The following is a 16,240-nucleotide window of genomic DNA, read 5'->3' as shown; positions in this document are numbered from 1 at the left end:
AAAATTATTAAACAAGTATTGTAGAACCATTTAGAACAAAATGCATCGACTGTCAAGAGCCAGCATGGTTTGTTAACAGTAAGGAGTGTATCCCATTTGATCTGTTGCTGACCATTTAGTTGACCATGGGAATGGGATAGATATAATATTGGTCCCTTGGCATCAGCAAACTATTCACTGAAATTGCCCATGAAATCTAATTGAGAATATGGAAAAATTTGGGCTGGACTATGCTATCATACAAGAGTTGGTTGAATAACTGTACTTCAATGTTCCAAATCAAGCTGGACAAATAGTTCAAATAGCAGGGCACTATTTTAGTCTCTGTACGTTCAACTCTGTATGTTCAACTGTATGGTGCTGGAGAATACTCCTTGGGAGTCCCTTAGACTGCAAGGTGATCAAACCAGTCAGTCCTAGAAGAGATCAACCCTGACTGGTCTTTAGAAGGCCAGATATTGAAGATGAAACTCAAATGCTTTGGCCACCTCATGAGAAGGAAGGACTCCCTGGAGAAGAGCCTCATGCTGGGAAAGATGGAGGGCAAAAGAAGAAGGGGACGACAGAGAATGAGGCGGCTGGATGGAGTCACTGAAGCAGTTGGCATGAGCTTAAATGGACTCCAGAGGATGGGAGAGGACAGGAAGGCCTGGAGAAACATTGTCCATGGGATCGCGATGGGTTGGACACAACTTCGCAACTAACAACAACAAATGTTCAACTCATCCATCAATGATTTGGATAAGGAATTAGAAGACATGATAATCACATTTGGAGATGAAACTAAGATGGTTGTCATGCCATATTGGCTAACTATAATATGCTACATCTGGGTCTAGCTTTGAAGACCATTTGAAACTACTGAATCACTACATCTGGTCCAGCATATGGTTGCATGAATTGCTATGGCTGGATCTCAGTATACCAAGAAATGCGCTGACTACCAGTTGATTTCTACACGCAATTCAGGTGCTGCTCAACATTTATGAAACATTTCATGATTCAGGACCAGGCTATTTATGGACCATTTTTTCATAGGACAAAGAACAATAGAGTTGGAGGGGATCTTGAAGATCTTCTAGTCCAACCCCCTGCTCAAGGAGTCCCTATACCATTTCAGACAAATGATTGCCCATCCTCTTTTTGAAAGCCTCCACTGATAGAGCACCCACAGCATCTGAAGGCAAGCAATTCCCATGGTTGACTACTCTCGCCATTAGGAAATGTCTCCTTAGTTCTAGGTTGCTTCTCTCCTTGATTGGTTTCCACCCACCCATTTCTTGTCCTCCCTTTTGTTGCTTTGCAAAATAGTTTGACCCTCTCGTCCTTGTAGGAGCCCTTCAAATATTGGAACAGTGATATCCTGTCACCCCGCCCCCCAGCCCTTCTTTTCATTAAACTAGACATGTCCAATTACAGTAACTTTCCTTCATATATTTTGGCCTCCAGAGCCCTAATCATTATTGTTGTTCTACTCTGCGCTTGTTCCAGATTCTCAGCATCTTTTTTATATTGTGATGACCAGAACTGGATGCAGTATTTCAAGCGTGGTCTTACTAAATTACTTTTTCTTACATGGTCTTACTTCTGTGCCTAGCAAGGACCTTTCTAAGGTGGGCATGTCTGCCCCATCAACTAGTAAGAGTTTTTGCCTTTTCTGTACCCCTCCTAGATCTGGAAGATCATTCCTCCCAAGACCTATATTTCATCTCCCTTCTCTTTCTCCACCCCCAGATCTTTATGGCATGATCTTAAAATTCTATAAAGTTTGAAAAGGATAGATTAGGGATGGTGAACCTTTTTGGTACTGAGGGCCCAAACTGGAACGTACATGCATGCACATGCATGTATACAAGTCAGAGCACTGAAAACCCAAAGATCAGCTGGCTGGCATGCACATGCTTGTTTTTTGGCAGTTTTGGCCATTTTCTGGACTGTTTTCAGGTCTTTCCAGGTCATTTTCTGGGTGTTTTAAGACTGTTTTTCAGGCTGTTTTTGCCCCGGAAAATGGCCGGAAAATCATCCAAATAACAGTCCGTTCTTTGGTGGGGTTTTTTGGGGCTGTTTTCAGGCCAATTTTCCAGGCCATTTTCAGGCTGTTTTGGGGGGGCATTTTCAGGCCATTTTTCATGCCAAAAATGCCCCAAAAAACAGACCCCAGAAGGTCCGAAAACAGCCTGTTTTGGGGGGCATTTTGGGGGCCGTTTTCCAGCACTCTTGCACCTGTTAAGACCAGCTGGTCAGCACACCAGAAAACAAAAAAGCAGCTGGCAATGGCGCGCCTGCCCACAGGGAGGGCTCTGTGTGCCACCTCTGGCACACGTGCAGTGGGGGTTGCAGGCAGTACGCCCCGATACGGGCGTACCAGAGCCTGCCCGGAGCACCAGATACCATTCTGGTACGGTGCTCCGGAGGGCCTGCCCGCCCGAGCTCCTTACCGGGCTTTTAAGTCTTCGGCGCTTCTATACATGTGCGTGGCGCATACAGCACTTGTGCGATGCTCCGCTGAGCAGCTGGACCATCACGGAGGGTCGCGGAGGCGCTAAGATGCATGTTCGCACTGTGCACATCCATGTGGACACCACCGGGCCCGTTCCAACCACACTGGTTGGAATGGGATCCGGAACACACCACTGCACGCATGCCATAGGTTTGCCATCACAAGGATAGATTTTCAAAGAGAGAAGAGACCAAGGTGATTTGTGATCCTGATTGCCTTATGATGAGAGGTGGGAATATTATTCTGTGTATTTAAAACCAATATAAACCAAACTTAGAGAAAGAAGAAAAATAGGAGGGGAGAAAATTGGGTGATCTCCCATCTTCTCCTTATCCAGGCTGGTTCCAAGAATCACATATGCTTTTATAGGCAAATGCTGCCATATTGTTAGCTGAGATACCAGATGATTCGAAATGATTGTTAAACTGAACGAGGCAATGAGAAGGCTGGAACTTCAAATGAACATATCCAAGAACAAGGTGGTTCTGTTCGACAGAAAAACCAGAGCCCGCAATTGCAAGTTTTATATAAATGCTGAAAAACAGTGCAGGTAGTGAATGTGTACACCTTGGTAAAAAGATGGGATTAAGGTAGAAAAATCAAACCCAACTAGGATATTCCAAGGTGGGCAAATGCTAGTAAAAAGACAGCGGTTGCCATGATTTCATGAATGAATGTTTTTGTCATAAGATGAAAAAAAATGGCCAAGTATAAAAATATGTTTTTGATATCTGGAAGTGAGGATTAGAACTGCCAAGAGAAACATAAAAGGAAGCTGAATGCCGTGGATATGGGATGCTTAAAGAGTCTCTTTGGCAAAAGAAAGAGAAGCGGGGTCAAAAGGAAATGGGTGATGAATGGAATGTGGATTGAATACAAAAGTGAGTAGAAAGAAATACATTGTGGTCATATCAAAAGAATGAATGAGGCTTGATTGAAATAGTTGCAAGGAATGGGATAATTGAGAAAGTCATGGCCGGATGGACTTGATGAGATTTGAAAAAAAAAGGGAAAGATGAGGACAAAGGCAATGTATGAGGTAGTGTGAAATCCAGGATGATATTCAATGCCTGAAACATCTGGAGATGTATACAGGTAGTCCTCATTGAATGGCTACAGTGAGGACCAGGAGCTTATTGTTTAGTGAAGGGATGGATGAGTCAGAAACCATATGCTGTGACAGGGTTTTCCTTTCCCCTTTTCTCCCAAGCCCTTTGGAATACTCAACCCAATTAGTAATTAACAAGAAGGGGATCAATGTTTGCATTTACATTCTTCTAGGAGAGAAAGGGATTAGAAGAGAGTAGGCCGGCACACAATGAGGAACAGGCAATAAAAATAAGGTGCCTCTGCCAGCAGCGCTGAGCATGTTATATAAACAGCTTAGTGTATTGTGTGCCTGCTGTGCCCACATTGTGTGCCTGTTTACCCTCTTGTAATCCCTCACTCTTCAATCTCTCTATTCTGTTGGGGGTGGGTGAAGAAAAAACAAGTAACAGACACAGGAAAGAGTGTACTTTTGCTTTCATTTTAAGCAATCTCTGTGCTCTGCAAGGGGGGGGGAGAAGAAAAAAAACCCCAATGTGTTTGTTCTTAATGCCTCTGTATTCTCTTGTAACCCCTTCCCCTTCAATCTCTCTGCTCTGCAAGGCATTTTGGGGAGAAAAAGCAATTCAGGCACATATCAATTCGTACTATAATAGCAATTGTACTATAATAGCAATCAAGCAATTGAGGAAAGGTTGCAAATGCCAAGATTGTAAATGAGAGCATTGGTCCTAAAGTTATTTTGCAGCAGTGTTGTAACTTCAAACAGTTGCTGAACAAGGCAGTTGGTAAGTAAGGTCTAGATGCAGTGCAAGACATTAGGTTTATTTAGCTATCTTTTATATTTCTTAAGTCAGGTGTTTCCTATTTTTTAGTTTACTTCTCAAAGGGAGCAGCACAACCAGGGCTGATGTATATAAATTAACTACCAGTGTAGCCAGTTTTCTCATAAAGAACTAAGGATAGTGTAGTGTTGAAAATACTTTCCTGTGTTCAAAGAATTCCTTCAAAACTTTGAAGATAAATAAAGGACGCGGTGGCTCAGTGGCTAAGACGCTGAGCTTGTCAATCAGGTCGGTCAGTAGTTCAGCGGTTCGAATCCCTAGCGCCGCATAACGGAGTGAGCTCCCGTTACTTGTCCCAGCTTCTGCCAGCTTAGCCGTTCGAAAGCATGCAAAGATGCAAGTAGAAAAATAGGTACCACCTTTGGTGGGAAGGTATGACCACGGACACATCTTCGGACAGCGAAGTTGAGCACCACTCCCTAGAGTCAGGAACGACTAGCACATTTGTGTGAGGGAAACTTTACCTTTACCTTTAAAGGACAATCACAAGCTATATGTGTTTGGTGCCTTCAAGTCAAGCTTCACTTCTAGACACCAAAGAAGTCTATGCAGATGTCCATGCAGTTTTATTGCCAAGTATTTCTATTTGCCCTTCTTCTTCCTGTTACTGAGAGCGAGTGACTCACCCAAAGATGCCCAACCTGCTTCTGAGCCCAGGACAGGACTAAAATTCACTGCTAACCTCCATCTTTCTACTCCTGCCCCTGTGACCACTGCAGCAAACTTCCTTTCATGTGTGATTTTACAGCAGTGGTGTTTAAAAAAGGCTTAATCTGAAAGATGCTCATCTTTTAAACGAGAAATTGAACGCACAATTAAACAAACGGCACCCATCATTGCACCACACACAGCAATTACTTTTTATACAGTATTTATAGCCACGCTGCCCTCTGCATTTCAGAACAAGAACAGGATTCCTGTTGTAGATTGCAAGCGGGTAACGCTTGATCCGTTGACGTAAAGCTGCTGCTTAAATGCCTCACATTCCTTTTGATGGAGTACATGATGCACACTTAAACCAACTGTGTGTGCAGTCTTCAGAAAATGATTCAGAGTTATATTGCCCGTTCCTTTGAATGAGCACATAACCATACATAGGGCTACTTCTACTGTAAACATTACAAATACACATCCCGAAGGTGCGATGTTAGCATGCCAAACAGCCCAAAGAACATCCAGGGAAAAGAGAAAAGAAAAGCTTGCAGATCACTCTAAATGTGCTACATGATAGGTTATTGCCTGTCTCCAATAATATCTGCCCAACTACTTTGATCAGAGGGGGTTGTTGTGTGCTCTGGGCTCTTTTGATTAAAGAGTGTCAACCATTGGAGACCTCAGAAGTGCACCTTCTGTATCATAGTGTCTTTCCTCTGGAAGGGGATCCCGCCTAAGAGCCAGGTGCCTCCAAACCTATTGGGAAGAGCCTGGAAGACCGGGACCTTTACCCCAGGCATTTACCATATTTTTCGGAGTATAAGACGCACTGGAGTATAAAACTCACCAAGGTTTTGAAGAGGCAAATCTTAAAAAAAAAAAGTTTTTGCACTCTGTAAACCTCCCAAAAACGCCCTCCCCCAAAGGCATGAATAGCCTTTTCAAAAAAAAGACATGAATAGCCTTTAGGAGGCTTGTAGAGTGCTCCTGGGGGCGCCCCCCCCAAACGAGCAAAAAATGGCCCGTTTTTCACAAAAACAGGCCCATTTGTTTTTTTAAAAAGGGCATGGATAGCCTTTAGGAGGCTTATAGAGTGTTTCTGGGGCTTGGGGGTGGCAAAATTAAGCAAAAAACAGCCCGGTTTCTGCTCATTTCTGCCCTCCTCAGCCCCCAGGAACACTCTGAAAGCCTCCTAAAGGCTTTGCATGGTCATTTTGGTGAAGGGGGCGGGGATTCAGGAGGCCAAAAATGCTGTATTCAGTGTATAAGACGCACCCAGATTTTCAGCTTCTTTTTTGAGGGAAAAAGGTTCGTCTTATACTCCAAAAAATATGGTAAGTATAATTTATGTTGTGTCTTGTGATAAATGTATGCATATTTTCATTGTCACCTGGTTCTACCATTTCTTTGCTCCTTGGTCTTCATTGTTACATTGTTGTTGTGCTAAAATGTAGTCTGGATTCAAGAGAGGGAGGGAGGGCATTCCACAGGAGCAAGAGGCAACTCAGTTCAGAGATTTTGTGTGAGAGAAAGAGAGTGAAGATGGCTGCTCCCTAATGGTTCCCAGAGTATACAGTATGTTTTAGGGATGTCAGCATACTTTAGTTTAGCAAGATTCTGTCTATCGGCGAGGAACAATAAAGAAATCTTCTTGGAAGAATCACATCATGCCTTCTTTGGCTTTTGGAGCCTGACAGTTATATTGTTACTTTTGCTGTTTTTTATGTTGAGAAAGAAAGAAAGAAAGAAAGAAAGAAAGAAAGAAAGAAAGAAAGAAAGAAAGAAAGAAAGAAAGATCATATAGAAGTTGAGAAATTTCACGACCATTAACTAAAGAACAAATTGAGAATGCAAAATCAAAAAAGGTACCGATAAATCAAATCAGTTCCCTTGTTTGAGGCAGAGTGAAAAGTCTAACCTGCCCAGTTCTAAATAAATAAATAAACATTTAACATTTTTCATTTCATTATGTGAGTTGCGTTGATAGTATTTATTCTTATGGTTTTGTACTATCTTTCAGAAAGTTGAATGCTTGCAGTATATCACGAATTGAAGCCGGATAGAAGCATTTATAATAAAATAATTAAAAGCTCGGTATTAAATCCAAGTGATGACACTGATAACAATAATTCCTAATTGTAATCCTTTGATCCATTTGTTGCCAAGTCTGTCATCCTTAAGTGATTTTTCGGGTCAAAGGATATCTAATGAGTTGGCGGGTTTAACGTTTCCTATTACTGAAAAGATCAGTGAGTTAATCTTACGTTTCTTTCTGTCCTCAACCTCACATCATTTACTCCATAGGTTTTAAGACAGGTCATCCATAAGTTATTCCTTATTCCTTACCATGAGCCATGGTGACGCAATGGTTAGAGTGCAGTACTGCAGGCTACTTCTACTACCTTCAATTTAGCAGTTCAGGTCTCACCAGGCTCAAGGTTAACTCAGGCTTCCATCCTTCCAAGGTGGGTAAAATGAGGACCCAGAGTGTTGGGGGTAAGAGGCTGACTCTGTAAACCGCTTAGAGAGGGCTGTGAAGCGGTATTTAAGTCAAAGTGCTATTGCTATCTCCCTTCCCTTTGCAAAAGAAACCACTCTTAATATCCCATTCTGGACAAATAGCTGTCCAATCGCTTCTTGACAAAGTCCAAATGGACTATTCCAGGGCTAACTGAAACAATTGGGTATTTGAAGGCTCGAAGATCCAGCTGTTGAAGTGACTTAGATGACATCCGCATGGCTCAACTAATGTTCTCATAGAAGAACCACCTATGAAGGACTGCCAGGCTTTGATTGTGACTGGTTACCAAATCCCTGATCATCTAAATGGATGAGTTGATAAGCCCTACGCTATCATATAGCAATAGCACTTAACAATAACATCTAGACCTATATACCGTTTCACAGCTGGGGTTGGATTCTACCAGTTCGGACCAGTTTGGGCAAACCGGTAGCTCTGACTATCAGCTGGGAGCGAACCAGTTTGCTTCTGACTTTGAAGTGAGCCCACCTGCCCATCCTTGCGCTATACACACCTAATGTTTCCTTTTCCAAAGCCCAGCTGATCGGCATGGCAGAGTGGATTGCCTCCACTGTTTTCCTTGCCAGCAGTAATGCGGAAGTTGAGTATTCTGTGAACTGCGCCCAGTGCACATCAGGCACATTAGGTGCAATGCGCGAAAGAAGTGAATGCAAAGCGCACGCTCAGCGAACCGGTTGTTAAACTGGTAGAATCCCACCCCTGTTTCACAGTGTTTTACAGCCCTCTCTAAACAGTTTGAAGAGTCAACCTATTGCCCCACCAACAATCTGGGTCCCCATTTTATCCACCTCGGAAGGATGGAAGGATGAGTCAGCCTTGAGCCTGGTGAGATTTGAACTGCCAAATTTCAGTCATCCGGCATTCAGCAGAAGTATCCTGCAGTACTGCACTCTGGCCACTGCGCCACTGCGGCTCTTAATATAATATCTGTGAAGAGAGATACCCACTTCAGAAATCATTATATACACATTTCTCTACAGGATAGGTAATAACAAAACCTGTGTTCCTGAAATAAGCTCTTATCTCTGGTGATCCTCCATAATTCTTCTTCTGGAGTCTTCTCCCTCCCTCTGAAGCTGAGTGCCAACATCTGACATCTCCTTGCCACTTCAGATGTGTAAGCAGTTCCATGGAGACCTCCCTGCCTCCTCTATTGTCATTCTGTGCAAAGCTGGAGAGTAATCAGATCCAGCTCAGCTCAGAAGGTGCCCATTAAGAAGGTGCAAATGTGACTTGCATTTTCTCTGGGCAATTAAGAAGAGAGGCTGTGATCCGAAGCTCGGACTAATGTGCCTCTGGAAAACACTATGCCGAAACAGTTATGAATAATGAAAAGAGCTGTAAATAACAGCGCTTTTCTGCCACTAAGCAGCTAATTTGCAAAATGGCTAGCCAACATTATTCAATTTAGTTTCAGCAGTCCCTTGTCATGAGTAATTGAACAGGTTCCTTTGACTTTAGAAGCCCCAGCAAGCATAGCCACCGATTCAGTAATGCTCCTTTTAAAACTTCATCCTCACCCTCAGCTTTCCAAAGTTAACGCTTGTGGGAACGCAATGATTCTAAGGTGATAATGTGCTTAATTCCACCCCCAGCTCTGTTTGCTCTTCTCCTACAGAAATGGAAATAATGTTTCCACGAAATTCAATAATAATAATTCTTTATTGTCAGTGCACAACATACGTACAATGAGATTGGTTAAGCTCCCTCAGTGCACCCCTCCCTCAACGCAACGCAACTCACAATGAAGACAAAGAAAAAAGAAAAAAAAATATCCCTAACCCAATAAATCATATTAACAAACACCCGGTCCCATTGCACCAGTGTGAACATGTTACACGTTGTGCCAGCCCTGAAAGTCCATCGTACTACCGCATTTTTCAGAGGATAAGATGCACCAGAGTATAAGACACAGCAAGATTTTAAAGAGGCAAATTAAAAAAAGGTTTTTGCACTCTGCAGACCTCCCAAAAACAGCCCATTTTTCACAAAAATGGGCCTGTTTTTTGTCCCCAAAAAGAGCACGAATAGCCTTTAGGAGGCTTTTAGAGTACTCCTGGGGGGTGGGGGAGGTGAATTTGAGCAAAAAACGCCCAGTTTTTCGCTCATTTCTGCCCTCCCCAGCCCCCAGGAGCACTCTGGAAGCCTCCTAAAGGGTATGCACAGCCATTTTTGCAAAGGGGGTGGGGTTTCGGGAGGCCAAAAATGCTGTATTCAGTATATAAGACGCACCCAGATTTTCACCCTCTTTTTTGAGGGAAAAGGGTGCGTCTTATACTCCGAAAAATACAGTACTTAGTTATGAAGTTATTTCGCATTCAGGAGTCTGACAGCCCACGGATAAAAACTGTTATTTAGCCTGTTTGTGCGGCTGGCTATGCTTCTATATCTCCTTCTCGATGGTAGGAGGGTAAAGAATCCAAAATCCTATTTTGCAGGCATATTATGCTTAATTAAACAATTCTTTCTTACATACTTTATTGTACCCTGTTTCCACCTTGAAGCCAGTTGAAAAATGGCTGCTTTGACAAAAGCCTACTTATTTTTTTACAATTAAGATTCCAATAACTTCCAATAACTTATCATGGTTTTAGGTTGAATGCCTGCTCCTAAGAGGACATAATATATTTTTCCTTTTTCCTCAAAAAAAGAGGCTGACAATCTGGGTGCATCTTATACACTGAATGCAGCATTTCTTTCCTCCCAAAACCCTGCCCGTTCACCAAAATGGTGCAGAGCCTCTAGGAAGCTTTCACAGAGCGCCTGGGGGCTGGGGAGGCAGAAATGAGCGGAAAATGGGCTGTTTTTGCTCAATTCCCCTCCTCCGGAGCACTCTGCAAGACCCCTAAAGGCTATTCATGCCTGGGGGGGGGAAATGGGCCCCCGTTTTTTCATGAAAAACGGGCCATTTTTGGAAGGTTTGCAGAGTGCAAAAACTTTTTTTTTATTTGCCCTCTTCAAACCTTGGTGCGTCTTATACTCCAGTGCATCTTATACTCGGTAACTATGCTGGAGAGTTTCGCCACAAAAGTAACAGAAATGGCCATTCTTTTTCTTCTCTGCCATAAAAAAAATCTCATTATTCCCTCCCACATAAGTTCAATTAAATATGCATGTTCATGTTCTCTCAAAAATTCTTCCTCGCCATCAGGAGAATTTGTATGAAAAATTAATTAGGGTAGAGAAATGTCTGTTGGATGGGTATTCTTGTTTGCAAAGTTGTGCAAAAAGTTACTTCCCTGTATCCACCATGCAGCTGCATCTATTCCCAAATGGGAGCGCTGGTTTGCTTTTCCCTTTTCCAAATAAACAATGTTCAGATGATCCTTCTTTCCTCTCCCTTCCATTCTGAATAAAATAAGGCCTCGTAATTTCATAAAAGGGATGTGGTGGCTCAGTGGCTAAGACGCTGGGCTTGTTGATCAGAAAGGTCGGTAGTTCGGTCATTCAAATCCCTAGCGCCGCATAATGGAGTGAGCTCCCGTTATTTGTCCCAGCTTCTGCCAACCTAGCAGTTCAAAAGCTTGTAAAAATGCAAGTGAAAAAATAGGGACCACCTTTGGTGGGAAGGTAACTGCGTTCCATGCACCTTCGGCGTGACTAAGAGTCTTCGGACAGCGCTGGCTCTTCGGCTTTGAAATGGAGATAAGCACTGCCCCCTAGAGTCTGGAACAACTAGCACATATGTACGATGGGAACCTTTATCTTACCTTGAAGCTGAGCTCAAATACTTTGACCATCAAATGAGAAGAGAGGATTCCTTGGAAAAGATCCTGATGTTGGGAAGAAGGAAACAAAAGAGGATGAGACAGTTAGATAATGTCATCAATACAATGAACATGAGTTTTGGCAAACTTTGGGAGACAGTTGAAGAGAAGGGAGATCCTGGTGTACTATTGTCCATGGGGTCATGAAGAATCAGACATGACTAAAGTGGTATTGAACATTGGACACTATCTAATAAAATGAAATTCAATGGTGAAAAAAGTAAGGTTCTACATTTAGGCAAGAAAAATGAAATGCACAGGTACAGTATAGGTGGTACCTTGCTCAACAGTAGTAACTGTGAAAGGGATCTTGGAGTCCTAGTGGGCAGCCATTTAAATATGATCCAGCCGTGTGCAGCAGCTGCCAAAAAAGTCAACACAGTTCTAGGCTGCATCAACAGAGGGATAGAATCAAGATCACGTGAAGTGTTAATACCACTTTATAAGGCCTTGGTAAGGCCACACTTGGAATTCCTGCACCCAGTTTTGGTCGCCACGATGTAGAAAAGATGTGGAGACTATAGAAAGAGTGCAGAGAAGAGCAACAAAGAAGATTAGGGGACTGGAGGATAAAACATATGAAGAATGGTTGCAGGAACTGGGTATGTCTAGTTTAATGAAAAGAAGGACTAGGGGAGACATGATAGCAGTGTTCCAGTATCTCAGGGGCTGTCCCAAAGAAGAGGGAGTCAGGCTATTCTCCAAGGCACCTGAGGGCAGGACAAAAAGCAAAGGATAGAAACCAGTGGTGAGATTCAAAATTTTTTACTACCAGTTCTGTGGCCGTGGCTTGGTGGGTGTGGCTTGGTGGGTGTGGCAGGGGAAGGTTACTGTAAAATCCCCATTTCCTTCTGATCGGTTGGGACTCGGGAGGCAGGGAATAGATGGGGGTGGGGCCAGTCAGAGGTGTTATTTACCAGTTCTTCGAATTACTCGACATTTCTGCTACCAGTTCTCCAGAACTGGTCAGAACCTGCTGAATACCACTGTTGATGGAAACCAATCAAGGAGAGAAGCAACTTAGAACTAAGGAGAAATTTCCTAACAGTTAGAACAATTAACCAGTGGAACAGCTTGCCTCCAGAAGTTGTGAATGCTCCAACACTGGAAGTCTTTAAGAAGATGTTGGATAACCATTTGTCTGAAATGATGCAGGTTTTCTGCCTGAGCAGGGGGTTGGATTAGAAAACTTCCAAGGTCCCTTCTAACTCTGTTATTCTATTCTACTGAACAATAACAATAGCATCAACAACTTAAGTCTCTGGTTACCAATTAAAAATCATTTCTGAATATAGCAGACTGTCATATTACAATGAAGTTGATGCCACCTACAACTGGCCTGGCTTGTGACATATCCTTTGATTGGCCAGGAACCCTAAATTCTGTGAAAAGTATCCCCTGGGAAACACATTTATAATAGGGTAAAGAATCGTCTTTTTTTGACAGCCAAGATTCTTCCTTCTCTATTCTTTTTACTGACAGCTCAAATTAATTTTCTCCTAAAGATCAGAGACTTCTGTCCTGTTTCAAAAATGAGTTGATGAAAGCTAGCACCATGGTTCCAGGACAGATTTCAAATTAAGTATATCATTTCAAATTAAACACATCCACCATTCTCAGGATCATTATTATGTCCATTTTTAATGTTTTATTTTAGTTTATTTATAATACTTTTCATCTCCGTCAAACAGTGTGTGAACTAGGTACAATTATTTGATAGTTCATAGTCCACATATTTGTTGTTATATTCATTACAATAACATTGATAATGTAACTATATATCAAGATAATTACAATAAAATATAATATCTTCATAAACCTCTCTCTGGAGTAATATTTTCTCTTCTTCTATCTCCTCCTTCTTAACTTCTGTTTCTGTTCTCTTGCCATTGATAAAATACATCCCATGTCAAAAATATTCAGTTTCTTCGCTGTCCTTGATAATAAGCGTTAATCTGTCCATTTCTGTGCATTCCATTATTTTCTGAATCACTCTCTCGTCTGATGGGATCTCCTCACTTTTCCACTGTTGTGCAAATATAATCCTAACTGCAGTCAGTACATGTAAAATCAAATATATAGTCTTTTTACTGTATTTTTCTAGTAGGATGACCAACAAAAATGTCTTTGTCTCAGTTCAATATTCTTCGTCGTTTTTTCCAACCAGGTATGTATTTTCAACCAGTACTTTTTAAGTTTTGGGACATGTCCACCACATGGTAATACAAACCCGTTGTTTGGTTACATTTCCAACATTTGCCTGATCTATCTTTATACATTCTAGCCAGCCTTGCCGGTGCAAAGTGCCATCTATAAAACATTTTGTACAGGTTTTCCTTATATGCAGTTGACATTGTCATTTTTACATTTCTATCCCATGGTTTCTGCCATTTATCTAATTCTATTGTGTTTGTTGTTACGTCTATTGTTGACTACTGTAACTGTTACGTTTCTGGTAAGCAAACACATTTAATGGTATTTTAAATGTCTCAGCTTATGTGTATTTTTGTTCGTCCAATGTATATCAAGTGACCTTGAACCTGAAACCTGGTGACTACATGGATGTAACCACACATTTTACTTGGCAGCTCTTGGAAAGTGATTTAACACTGCCATAATCCCAGGATCACATTTTGACTTCCCCAAATGTGGGATTTCCTGGTGGTATCTCATATTTATACTAAGCACCTCTGATCCTGTTTAGCTTGTTGAGTTCAGGCAAGGTCATATGGAGTAAGTACTTATTGGAGTATGGCATACGCAAAAATAAACATAATGTCTTCAGACATTATTATGAAAGCAATAAATCGAATGTCCTGTTTATAAGTGAGAAACCGATGCTAATCTCCCAAGTTTCCAGCAATAACATTTTTTCAGCTCAGATCACCTAGTTTGTAGACTGAAGTCTACATATCGCTGCTTAGGTTGACACAGCCTTCCATCCTTCCGAGGTTGGTAAAATGAGGACCCAGATTGTTGGGGGCAATATGTTGACTCTGTAAACCGCTTAGAGAGGGCTGTAAAGCACTGTGAAGCGGTATATAAGTCTAAGTGCTATTGCTATTATGCCATGTCACTGCTTTTATGATGAAGTAATATTGTATGACATCACTGCACCATACAAGGAAGTCACGTCAACAGGGATGGGGCTGCTGGGGGTTTGCAGGGGTTCGGGAGAACCTCTAGCTAATATTCTGTGCAGTTTGGAGAACTCCCAAATCCCACCCTTGGCTGGCTCCGCCCACCCCACTCCGCCACACCCAGGAGTCCCCATGCGGCCTGTTTTGGATGCAGATAAGTGCAGGGTGTGTGCGGAGGCTGGGGTGGGCAAAAAATGGACCTACTGGAAGTTTGGGACGTTTTCGCCTCCCAGACACTTGAGGAAAGCCTCCGGAGCCCAGGGAGGGCAAAAAGCCCCCCATCATGGGGCAGGAGGCCAACTAGGCCACACCCACCATAGCTATGTCTACCCAGTAACCAGGCAGAGAACTTCTTGCTGAAAAAAATTAAGTCCACCACTGTACGTCACTGCTTATAAGAGCCCTTCCCTCTGGAACGAGCTGCCCCCGGAGCTTCGCATAATCCCCGACCTCCGGTCCTTCCGATGCGCCGTAAAAAGTTGGCTTCTCCAGCAAGCCGGCCTGGCCTGTTAATTTTAACTTATTTTAAATGTATTGTTCTTTTTTTTTTAAATTCGGTTTGTTTTTTTGGATATGAATTTAATCTTTTTTAACTTTTGGGATGTGTGTTTTTTAATGTTGTACGCCGCCCTGAGTCCTTTTGGAGAAGGGCGGCATATAAATCCAAATAAACCAAACCAAACCAAACCTTCCCACCATTTTTTGGCTAATATTTTTGTGCGTCTCTTGGTTCTCGCTCTAGGAAACTATGGCGAAAGTGGGATGGAAGCCTTCAAAGACATGTCAGCTAAAGAAGGGATCTGCATCGCTCATTCTTACAAGATCTACAGCAATGCCGGAGAACAGAGTTTTGATAAATTGTTGGAAAAGCTCAGAAGCCATTTACCCAAAGCAAGAGTTGTCGCCTGTTTCTGCGAAGGCATGACAGTACGAGGACTGTTGATGGCAATGAGACGCTTGGGGCTGGCCAGTGAATTTTTACTGCTGGGCAGGTGAGTAAATCTGTCATTCGTTGTTGCCTTCTTTTGATAAACAGAATCAATCCTTCAATATTTACATCCGAGCTGTATCGTGGTTAAAGATACCTTGATTGATTGACATCAGGAGAACAATAATCCACTACAAGTAGTTCTTTGCTTACAACCATTTGTTTAGCAAAGTTACAACAGCAATCAAAAAAAGTGACTTATCACATTACTGTGTTTTATTGCTTTGTTTAATTTAGTTAGTTGTGTCAATGCTAATAAGGGTTTACCACCATGCAGAGGCCTCAAATGAATTTGCCAGATGAGAAGCCACTGAAGGGTCCATCATATTGTTTACTGAGAACTTGTAGTAGTAGAAGAAGCAGAGTCTGGGGGTGGAATCAAGCAAGCAATCAGCCTAGAGTCTAGAACCCCTCTAGAGCCTAGAACCCCTCTAGAGTTCCTTTAACTGTTGTCTAGTGTCAATTTAATGCTGGCTGTTAGTAGACTACATTCCTGTGTGATAAAATCTAGTGGAAAAGACAACAATAAATAGCAAAATGTTCAAGATAAAATCTGACTGTTTATATTTACATCACTTTGGTGTGCGTTCACAAATATACAGTGTGTTCACTGTAAAGGTTTGTCCTCCTTTTTTAGTGGTGAAGAACTTAGCTTGGGTTTTGCAATTTAAATGTGCTTATCACCTCAATGTAAACATGATTGGTATTCAAGGTACCCATGTAGGTATACACTTCCAATGGTCTTGACCAGAGTTGG

The 16,240-nt window shown here is 42.2% G+C and overlaps 1 protein-coding gene across 1 annotated transcript in view; it reads left to right on the top strand.

Moving 5' to 3' along the window:
• GRM5 (glutamate metabotropic receptor 5) overlaps window positions 1-16,240 on the top strand; it is a gene marked incomplete at both ends in the record, with an annotated part of 241,386 nt that overhangs the window by 76,550 nt on the left and 148,596 nt on the right. The window contains 1 exon segment of the mRNA XM_081952370.1: window positions 15,238-15,487. Coding sequence (XP_081808496.1) covers window positions 15,238-15,487 — 250 coding nt within the window.

Source organism: Natrix helvetica (genome assembly GCF_964273705.1).
Source record: "Natrix helvetica genome assembly, chromosome: 4".
In the NCBI taxonomy this organism is placed as follows: Eukaryota; Metazoa; Chordata; class Lepidosauria; order Squamata; family Natricidae; genus Natrix; species Natrix helvetica.
This window is presented reverse-complemented; position numbering and strand designations above follow the sequence as displayed.